The 11883-nt window shown below is 39.9% G+C and overlaps 1 protein-coding gene across 1 annotated transcript; it reads left to right on the top strand.

Annotated features, from left to right (window-relative positions):
- The first annotated feature begins 290 nt into the window (after positions 1-290).
- Positions 291-10416, top strand: nmbr (neuromedin B receptor). The gene is made up of 3 exons (XM_036550414.1): positions 291-697; positions 5956-6301; positions 9573-10416. The coding sequence occupies exons 1-3, from the start codon at positions 291-293 to the stop codon at positions 9948-9950; spliced, it is 1131 nt and encodes a 376-aa protein (XP_036406307.1). The 3' UTR covers positions 9951-10416.
- Positions 10417-11883: the final 1467 nt, after the last annotated feature.

An 11883-nucleotide genomic window follows, 5' to 3' on the forward strand; every position in this document is an offset into this window, starting at 1 on the left:
TGCGCGCGCTGAGGTGGCGCTTACTTCGCCACTATTTCAGTCAAATGGTGAAAGCCCTCGGCGCGCAGGAGACGTCGCTCAGAACGCAGGACATTTCAGCACTTTCCTGGAAGGACAGCTCCAGCGACTCAGAACTGTTTTGCAGACAGCTGAATCCCGAGGAAGCGCGTTCCGCCACAAGTGGAATGCTACCCATATGCCCTCCGTTTGATAACTGATTTATGAGCTGCATTTAAAATACTACTTTGCAATTCCTATTTATAAATCGGTAGTTGCACATTTAAGTGACTATGGATGAAATTTTAAATAACTTATCGTCGCTGTCTGGAAACTCCTTTGTCTTTTTCAACTTTACTGACAACGTGATGCACGACGGCAGGGACACGATAGATTTCATTATCCGATGTGTAATACCCTCCGTGTATATTCTTATTATAACAGTTGGACTGGTGGGGAATATTACCTTGGTGAAGATATTCATCACCAACAGTGCAATGAGGAGCGTGCCCAATATTTTCATATCCAGTCTGGCAGCCGGAGACCTATTACTTTTGGTTACTTGTGTTCCAATAGACGCATTCAGGTACTTCTTCGAGGAGTGGATCTTCGGCACCGTGGCATGTAAGCTTATCCCTGTCATTCAACTCACCTCCGTCGGAGTCTCGGTGTTCACCCTCACCGCGCTTAGCGCAGATAGGTAAGGTGAAATATGTATGTGTCCTGACATAACAGAGCAGAACAGTTTATATTGCGTTTGTTCTATGTCAAACTTGTGTAATCTATTAAGATTTAAAAACGCACATTACTGTTTTACATTTCCCCAGTTACATACGCTACCCCCATACATAAGTGTCATTCTTAAACTGTTGATTTGCTGATAGGCTGATTGCAATAATTACACCAGAGAAAATAACAGTAGCATATTTTACACACATAACGTTCACGTAAACAACTAGGCTGTGACTGTGATTTTAAGATAAACGATTAATGTGAATGTTAAAAAAGAACAAAAAGGCTGTGTTCGTGGGTAGTCAGTTGACAAAAGAGGGTTTCTAAAATTTTTCATTCAATTGAGAATGTTGCATTAAACTACTTTCACATGGATAGGCAATGTATTTTACAGCTCCATACTTATTTCCACTCTTGCTATCACAGACCAGTGTAGATGGTTTTATGTTCTTGTGACGATTCCCTTTCCCCCTTTGCCATAATGCAAAAAAAAAAAAAACAAAAAAAACAAACAAACAGAAAAAAGCTGAAAATAAACTGAAAAACTACTTGTTACGTTAAAGAACCTTATTTATTTATTTATTTATCTGCATACCTATTTGTCTATTTACACTGACTTATTAATTATTTAAATTGCGTTTATGCCGTAAACATTGTAATCTGCGTTTATATAAACAGCCCTGCAATTAGAATAGCGCAATCGATTATCTGGAAAATTACGCCCTGGACCGAGAAGGAGAAGCGAATTATTTTTCGCTGTTGGGAAACTGCAATATACTGGGTGTGTTTATCAGCAAGATGTGACGAGTCTCTCAGTATGCTCCAGGGCTCTCGGTCCGTTTCATTTGCGCACACCGGGCCTAATCTGAACCTGTCGTTCTTGGAGCACACAAAGCGGCGAATGATACCAGGGGACCAAACGCACCGTACAGCTCCGGTCCCTGCGTTGGGGCAGGTGTTTTTAAAATAACATTTGTTTTTCTATTGGTGTCATGTCTACAAAGTAAAGACTCGGTCACAGTCGCATCTTGTCCTCCTCTGAATACCGTGACCATCCGTCAGACTCGGGAAATGATTAGAAACAGCACACAATGCCCTGGGCTGCAAAAGACACGATGCCACCCAGCTGCACAAGCAGAAAAATGTTTCCTGAAGCTATGCTTTTGACTATTATCGAGAGTAACACTGACTGGGTAGTAATATTGTTTACTAGATGCACCCTGGTTCAGTCCTGTCTCTCCAATGTAATTACAAACTCTCAGACGTGCCTAAGGCTCGTTAAGTTCTGTTGTTAGTTAATGTTCATTTTTGTGCGTAACTGTTCTTTGCCAGCTATGGTTTCTGCATTGTTAACAGAGTCCATCTGATACAAAATTGTACACCAACCATAGGCGTCATTTAGGGGTTAGGGTTAGGGGTACTAGCTTGCTAATGTGCATAGCTAAATTGGTAGCTAGCAAGCAAATTGCAGATGTAGCAGTATATCAGAATTACTTCATCCATGATCATTGAAAAACAATTGCAAAATCTCCTTTTACAGTTGTTAGTCGATGTAGTCTTTTACTCAAGAATATAGCCTTTGCCATGAATTCCCTATTCAGGGGCATAGTTTGCACACTTGCTTCTTCATTGTGAATATACATGGCCATACTACAAACATAAATGGATTTTCAGGCCAACGGTTTCTGTCCATTTTTTGCTGATAACAAGCAACCTGTCAGCAATGACTTCAAGCTTTGTAATTAGAGATTTAAGAGATAGGAAATTTAAGCTTCATTCTCTGAGTGAGATATAGGCTCATGCGCTGGAACCTGGAAGAACATACTCAAACAAATCCTCCACAATTTACATTCTGTTGTAACGATTGCCAGTTGGAATATAAATATGGAGAAGGAGCAGAAAGGCTGGTGATAACTAACTTCAATCACCGCTGATATATAGTACCCACTCTTCTGATCCATGGCAGCCATTTTTGCACCAGAATGCTTACTAGATATCATCTGAGGTGATGGTACTACCACATGCAATGCAAACCTGCGGTGGTTTCAGATTATATAATGCCACCTTTTTTAGCTGCTGCCACAGAAGAAGAAAGTGGATGTATAGGAAATGTGTATAGGGAAAGCTCAAAGGCTATAGCAGCAGTAACTTTAATGCAACACCATATTGAAACTGAAACTGGACTACTGCTTTCTTCCTGTGAATCCTTCAGGAAGTTTCTGACAGATTGGGGAGGTACTACACTATCTGTCTGATGCAATGCAGCTAAGTACAAAGGAAAGGAATTATTTAGAATCCAATTGAAGCATTATTAGATGGCCAGATTGGGAATTTAGCCAGAACACCTGTGAATCCCTTACTGTTGGAGAGAAGTGCCGCTGGATCTTAGTGATCACAGAAAGTCAGGTTTTTGGTTTAACATCTCATCAGAATGACTGCATCTCCTATAGCACAGTGTCTGATTTCCCCACATGGTCTTGGTAGTGTTTGCTGCACTTCGTTTCTACATATGCCCCAAAGTATACTGAAACATAACTAATCATCACGGCGCTGCTGAAAAAAGTGGAAGGATAAAGAAGCATCACCCATTTTTTAAAGAAAAATTCAGCAACTTTGTCTGCCAGGTAGTATTCATCTTAGCTCAGTCTTTACATACTGTATGCTGCCTCATCTTCTACCTCATTAGTGGAGAGTTGTCCCAACCCTTACAGGAAGCTGAGAATCAATTAATAGAAGATTATATTGATGCCACCCAGCTGTGCATGGAAGATATTTCAAATCCTCTTTATTGTTGCATTCATGGTTGCGGGAACACATTGAAGTAGCCCTGAAATGAAACACTACCTCTGCATACCTTCTTCTGCAGAGGGCGCTGGTCCCATTGCAAATGTGCTTATGCTTTATAAGGTATCCTTTCTTCCTGCTTTTTCACTCTTGTCAAGTGCTCTATAGCACAACCTTGGGGAAAAGACATTCTCTAGTGGCTATGTACTTCTTGGAAGCCCTTCTCTTGTCATTACTGTGCTCTTAGAAGTGTATGGAGATGTTACAGACCCAGATTCAGCTGAAAAGAATCCAAAGGGTGTCCATGGACTATGGGTCCTTGGTCACATGAAGTCCCAGTATCAACCGGTGATTTTTTTTTTTTTAGTGAAGTTTCCAAGTTGGCAAGAAGAATTTGACATTAATTTTATTATGGGTGACTGCAAGAAAGGGGTGACAAACCTTTTGTCTAATGTCTAAGCAATTGGTCAGTGAAGACTGAGGCACCATGGTAAGGACTGGAAGTGACCAAGATGTACTGTCCAATACATTTTTGTATTTCAGTCAAAAGTGTAGGCCATAAAGATTTTGACAGAATAAAGTGCACAGCCATTCTTATTCTTCCCCACCACACCATCTGAGCATAAATCAGAAATTGTGTGCTGTAGGGGGCTAGCAGTAAGCGATTCACATGCTGACCCGTCTAACTGTTTTAAGCATTTAATCTTATTAGCACACTTGGTCATTGCTCTCAAGCGTTAAACATAAGCATGTGGGACTGCATTTTGTAACTACTGCATTTGTAAAAGTGCATCTTTGTTTGCTGAGTGGGGTGTCAAAGGCCAAGATGGGACCCACGGTGCTTGTTCATCCATGCCTCAGGCAGCCATCTGTGACCTTCAAAGACTGAAGAGGCAGAGAGGAAAATCAGTACCTGATGGAAGTGTACAGTCAAGATTGGTGCAAACCAGCTGGCTGCCATGAGAAATATCCATCCACATCATGCAGCTCCAGTTGAATGAAAGGTCGAAGAAAGGAGAAACCATGTTTCTGTTTTACATCATAGAAAGGAAGGTGTAATCATTTTATACTTAATGTAATTTTTTTGCATTTGCATTCTTCAATTTTGTGATGTAAGATCAGAGCCTCTTATGCCCATTTCTGTTGCCATGGTAATGATTTAACCTTAACACTCAATAGAGGAATTTTTGCCCATTCTGTGATGTTATTTAAAAGATTTTAAAATTGACATGACACTGCAGTCTTCAACAACACTACTACAGTGGATAGCAACAGATTAATTAAAGAATAATTTGAATAATAGCTAATCTGTGTGGTAGAGGCATTGATCAGAACCTTTGAAAACAACTTGCTGGGGACAAGCACAAGCATGGCCAGAGATATTCAAATCAAGTAGGCATGCAGAATCAGAGAATGAGGTCACTGTATTTGGCAGATAATTTCATTGGAAGGGTAAAGCACATGCCATGGGGGTAATTTTGCAAGGGAGTGAACATTTCACCAACAATTCCAAGAAATTCTTGACACACAATTTGGCAGCCAATCAAGCCTGACGGCTGAAAATGAATTGCGTGTCACTTATGATGCAACAGGAACATATTTGAATACTTTCAATAGTTATATGATATTATTCAATGCATAATGGAATAATTAGTAGTCATAGAACTGACAGATTTCCACATATACAGGTAGGTGTGGTAGCTTTGCTTTGTATATTCTCACTATCATAGTGAAAGCAAAAAAGTAAGCCAGAAAATGAATGAATGAATGATCAATCAATGTTTGTAATATACTTTTATTTTGATGTCATTCATAAAGCATGAATGCGTACAATACCGTGTAATAATGTGAGATGAAAGTCTGAGCTTGAACAACAATGACAAAAACCCCAGAGACCACAGCAAGAGGATCTGGGCTGTATGAGTCATACTCAGTGCTCAGTGACAGTCTGTGTATAACACCTGAGATAATAGAGCTGCTAATATAATATATTTCAGGACCTCAGCTGGGTCCTGAAAGAGAGATACATAAGCAAATGAAAGTGCATACAATAATTGGCTTTGAGGATGTACTTTCTGTCCAGCTATTGAAATTACAGATTACATTTTGCCTAGCAGATGTTCATATCCAGCACAACTTGCACAGCATACATTCTGTATACATTATTCATTTATAGAGCTGAACATTAACTGAGGCAATTTAGGCTAAGTACCCTAGCCTTAGGGGAGAACAGCACACCTGGGATTTGAACCAGCACCCTTTTGGTTACAAGCCCTATACTTTCACAGTGCACCACACATCAAACTTTACCAGACCTTTTTTGAGGAGAATGTAATATATCATAAACATGTTGTTGTTTTATCTATAGTAAACAAAATGCAATTTTCTACTGATAGTACATTCAGTTTACTAAAAGAATCTTCTTTCTTGTGTCTGCTCCAGGTATAAAGCAATTGTGAATCCCATGGACATCCAGACCTCAAGTGCGGTTTTCTGGACCTGCCTGAAAGCTGTGTCTATATGGCTAATCTCTGTCCTGTTAGCTGTGCCAGAAGCCATCTTCTCCCAGGTTGTCCACATCCAGGACAAGAATGTCACCTTCACTGCATGTGTGCCCTACCCACTCTCCAATGAGATGCATCCCAAGATCCACTCTGTCATGATATTCCTGGTCTACTTCCTCATCCCCCTGGGCATCATATCCATTTACTACTACCACATTGCCAGGACGCTGGTCAAAAGTGCCCATGACCTGCCTGGGGAAATCAGTGAACACACCAAGAGACAGGTAACAGCGCGCCGCCACCTGTTTTGAATCACACTCAATTAGACTTTGCTCTGGTGAATTACCCTGATACCCTAATGAGGGCCGTGAAACCCACATCTTGGATGCTTAAAAAGCTGAACGATTTATCTTGAGCACACCTGGAACAAATGCGTCAAGTGCCTTCCACAAGATGGGCTTTGATTACTTCCTCTCCCAAGGGAGTAAACTGAGAAGTACCAGTTTATCCTCACATTGGCGTAGTTCTATGTATTTGCAAAGTGGGTTTTCTTAAAAATATGATGCTGTTTTAAATTAATTTTCTCTGCCCATCAAGCATTCATGAGTCTTTTTTTTTTCTTGCTTTCATAATTGGATGCAGTGGTGTCAGTAAATATTTATGCAGCTGCAAATCTTAAAAAGATGGCTCTGCCAAGGTTGATCACAGCATGCTGGGTCAGTGACAGGCTTTCACAGTCGAAAGTGCCAATACATGTAGGTATCCTGTGGGTGGGATGGTATGAATTATAAATGCATGCAACAATCTGTTAAGGGAGATTCTTAATAAGCTCCCATTGATCAATGCACAATTAATTATCTTCATCCTCAAGATTTTTTTTTCCAGTCAAAATAATAACTTATAAACTCCTGACAGTAATGACTAAATGGGGTAAATGGGTCATCATGTTGTAGCTGAGTTTTATAATGAAAATTTGTGCATATATCACCTTATTTTTTAATCATCCTTGAAAAAACAGAATTAAGCTACACATAGTTTTTACCAATGCACTCTAATTGAAACACCAACGAAAATGTAATTGTTAGGATTACAACGCACACTTGTCAGCCACAAACTGTTGTGTTGGGTGTCTGTATCAAATGGGCAAAGAGAAAAACAAAAACCCTTCCTGCACTCATGCTCATTTCAAAGCACGCCTCAATCCTTCAACTCATTTTAGGTTTTAAAACCAGGGAGGTAACTCACCTATTTAATCACCAACATGTACTATCTGAGGAGGGAGGTAACTCACCTATTTAATCACTAACATGTACTAACTATCTGAGGAACACATGGCAGCCATCAATGATAGCCAGAAGGGAAACTGTTGTTATTTGATTTGCTGTAGACATTTGGAACCCCTGTTAAAAAAAAAAGTTATTTTGAGTTATGAGCAGTCACAAGGATGACAGAAGCAGTGGCATCAAAGCTCAACACGTGCCCTCCACTGCTATGTTTTCACAAATGATTGCAGCGCCGTAATCTTAGAATTCCCTGCCCTACCATTTTTTCTTTCCCTCTCATAGTTAACTGCGGATTATTAGCATCTTTATCTATTTGAAATTAGGTAATTAACTTGAATCCAGTGGGAAAGTCATCTATTTGATGCAATTTGTATGCAATCTGGACTGTGATGCCTTTTCAGCCAAAAGCATCGTATTTACATAGATTGTCCCATTATGCCCGTCTCATAGCCAGTGCACAGCAAAGCGTTGGCTGGCTGAACACTTAGTTTGAGAGGAGGGCTGAATGCATTAGTCTTTGCTGCAGAGCTGAAATGTGTTTGAATCAATTGTGTCACAGTGCCTAGCCCTAGCAGGGTGTGTCATAAACACAAACCTGTTAGTAAACGGTGCGTGTACTTTCATTAAGGAGACGTATGTGGAGCATGAATGATTCATTATGATTCATTCATGATTCAGCGGCATTACTCATGCACTGGAGTACAACTATATAAAATCACCGACATCTAGCGGTCAAACACGGTGTGTTCAAAAGTTTGCTACATGCGGTCTGCTTTTGAAATGGCTAGACCATGCTGTTGTTTATGAAAACACAGTCTGATAAGGACTACAATTGGCCTTTAAATGGGGCCATATGAAAGGGCTCTTACAATAGCCATTTCCTCCCCTTCCCAGAAATGTTTGCTTTTCTGTTTTCTTCAGTACTGTACCAAAAGGAAAGACAATTTCTCCTTACTTACTGAATCAAAGATGTGGCTATCCTCCTTTTTCAAGCTTTTGGAAGCCTTTGCAAGCCTCTGTTGTAGCACGGGGTGAATTATCCTGGCATAGGTTATGTCCATTCAACCCCTTAGAGGGCAAGGTTAATGCCAATAAATGCAAAGTCATTCTGAGAGTTCAAACCTTCATCCTATGGTGAAGCATTTCTATCCTGATAATAGTGGTCTCTTCCAGGATGACAATGACAAATGATGGAATTTCTCAAAGAATGGTGTTCCAACCCTCAAATAGAGTTTCAGAGACTTGAAACTCTACCCCAAGGCACATTGAAACTGTTCTGGTAGGTTGTGGTGACCTAGCATCCTATTAAGGCACAATGTTGGCGCTCCTGTTATTTTAGCAGTTCCCTGCAGTTGTTGTGCAGTGTAAATCACAAACACAACCTACTGTGTGTGTGTGTGTGTGTGTGTGCGCGTACATATATATGTTCCAATGTCCAGCTTCTTTGGAGGTAGTCAGTTCGTAATACATGCACAAAATAATTAGACCAGTACAAATGTATTTCCAAGATGAACTAAGACATACATAGAGTTTTTGACATGTAGCACAATACGGTATTCAGCTTAAACTACATTCTGTATCTACTATCAAAAGCTTTGAACTACTTTGAACAATGTCTGATGAAATGACAAGATTCATTTCCAACCTGAGCCCCAGACAGAGCTGAGATCTGGTTAGCCCTGCCTACCTCACACCACCAGCACAGGGTGAGGAAGGAAACAGAGGGAGTCCAATAATATGCAAGTAATTAGAGTAAATTATCAAAGAGATCATGCATCAAAGGAATCTGGGGGCAGGAGGGAAAGTATAAATTAATGTGATTGGATGAAAGGTAACCTGCTCTTGTAGATATTTCTATTATTAGATTAAGTATAGGAAAACGTTATCGTCAGGTTAGACTTATCATATTTGGCGCATAATTTGCTGAAGTGTTGGTGTGCTGTCTTGAAATGTTTCCTCCATTGCCATACTTTATTACTGTCATAAAATGGATCACAGTTTCAGGTGTCACACCTATTCTGGTGTAAGTGATTGTTTATCCTGATATGTTTCCCAGCATGGAGGAATGTAATAATACTTAAGCACTCCAGGGAGGGATGTCAACATCTGTAATGGGCTTGGATTAGATTATTTTTTGATTTAATAATCCACAGCGATCTTGGCGGCTACTGTAAACCAACTGGAAACCAATAGTAACATGATTACATGAAATTCTGTGAAACTACTATTTCTAAAAATTGAAAACTCTTTATTTTGAATTCTACTTTCCCAGATGGAGACAAGAAAACGTCTGGCGAAAATTGTCCTGGTCTTCGTGGGCCTGTTCGCTCTATGCTGGTTCCCCAACCACGTCCTGTACATGTACCGCTCTTTCAACTACCGGCAGATCGACTCGTCCCTGTCCCACCTCGTCATCACCCTGCTGGCCCGCGTGCTCAGCTTCTCCAGCTCCTGCGTCAACCCCTTCGCCCTCTACCTGCTCAGCGAGAGCTTCCGCCGGCACTTCAACAGCCAGCTGCGCTGCAAGAGGCAGCACTACCGCGAGCGCACCACCAGCTACCTTCAGAGCACCTCTGCCATCCGCATGACCTCCATCAAAAAGAACACCCCGCCGACCATCAACGGGCACAAACATGAAGTCTCCCTGTAGATCGCTACAAATAAGAAAGGTGATGTTCGGTGGACGGGATTGCTCGGATTTAAAGCTTGCCGTGGACACACTTGTGAACCTGCACGCGCTCTGCTTGGGTGTTGGACCATCCAGAGTTTGGATATTGGCCAACACGCATAATACTGAGATAGACAGCATTCTTCTGCATGCTCTGCCCGAAATATATCACTCGGGCTTGCCCTGACACAACCTCATGTGTTTAAAACTGCCAAGATGCCAAAAACAAAACAGACAATACCAAACAAAATAAGTTAAAACAATGGCTTGTATGACCATTCCTTTAAAATCAAGAAGTTCATTAAATATTATTGTTATTATTGTATATCTACCTATAATGACAACAGGAGCTGAGTGCACAGAGGTAATACAAGCCATGGTCATTTGCTTGAAATGTGGAACTCTTCTCTTTGCATGTGTAATTGTTCAAGGAATCCCAGTGATAACACCCAACCAGTCTGAATCTCCATATGGAAAGCCAACCATTGAGGAGCTCTTGCACACATATTAAAAAAGTTCCTACTGGACATTTCCAAGGGGTACAGCTCATTTTCTTTCACAAAAATTGTTGTAGTGAATAGGATTCATTTATCTGACATGGTTTATTTGCCATTTGGTTGAAGTTTTTGGAGAGATGAATCCTAAAGTCTTGCCATAGATATAAATGCCATAGATTATTCCACAATAATGTATGTAATATCCGAGTGTCTCAATGTAGAATTTTCTGTGGGGGAACAGACAAAATCAAGTGTGTAATTTTATGTTATTTGCCTACATTTACAAGACGACTGTTTGGTCAGTTAAAGCACGTGCATCACAATCGAAAAAAACACATATGAAATTCAGAGAGGAGAATAAACCATCAAGGTATATTTTACTCTGATATATATTTGTATATAAATACTCAGAGTCCGTAAACCATTTTCTGTATTTGTTAATGATATAAATCATGTGGAATGGATTGTCTGTACATATCACCACACACAATCAGCCTTAGGATGAGAATGGTTGGGACATTTTTGATCACTTTAAAGCCTCTGCTAAAAGTAACCATTTCCTGGTTGAAATTACACATTATACCTTAATATATAATTTTAAATGGACACCATAAATCAAGCATCAAATCAATATGAGAGAAAACCAAGGTTCCACTGCAGTGGGAGAAACACACACATTTTCAATCAAAATGCTTTTTTTCCTCCTTTTTAATATCCTGAGTATGGAGCTGGATATCAAGCGCCACGTTATCAAGTGTTTGTGGAATTATCAAATTTTCCATTTACAGTACTCTAGGGCACATTCAGTTGGAGGCATATCATAATTGGATGTACACAAATGAGCAGTCATTGGATGTATCTTGTGATTAAAGAAGCCCATTACTGCCTTCAGAGAAATACGCATTTGCAGAATTCTAGCACAGTTTTGCCAGGATGAAATTGAAAACGCACCTAATTTCCCCACAGTATCTTCAGTGACCTTCTCAATTTACTGGAGCACTTTAATCAGTCTATCACCATCAGCACCCCAAAGAGGACATATAAGACAATACATTTACTATTAGCATCATCTCAAATAGAAAACAGCAGGCATGAAAATGGATTAGGTATAAAAACTCATTTTCATAATTATGTATTCTGATAAGCAATCCTCTTTAGATACTTAATTATGCTTGTTTTGGTTAATGCTGAGATATAATGTATATTTCATCAAAGGAAAATAGTTTTTTTTTCCTTTTCTGGCCCTTTCCTTTTTTAGATGAAGTATTATTCCTCAACCTTTCACGAAGTATTAGTGTAATAATGTGAGTTGCACCTATGTCTGGGCCAAACCTCCATGCCCCTAATTTTATAGTCCGAAGAGGCATCCAGAATTGGCGTAAATGGGGCATAATTAATAAAATGATTCAGATAAATTT

Source organism: Megalops cyprinoides, chromosome 17 (assembly GCF_013368585.1).
Source record: "Megalops cyprinoides isolate fMegCyp1 chromosome 17, fMegCyp1.pri, whole genome shotgun sequence".
Taxonomy (NCBI): Eukaryota; Metazoa; Chordata; class Actinopteri; order Elopiformes; family Megalopidae; genus Megalops; species Megalops cyprinoides.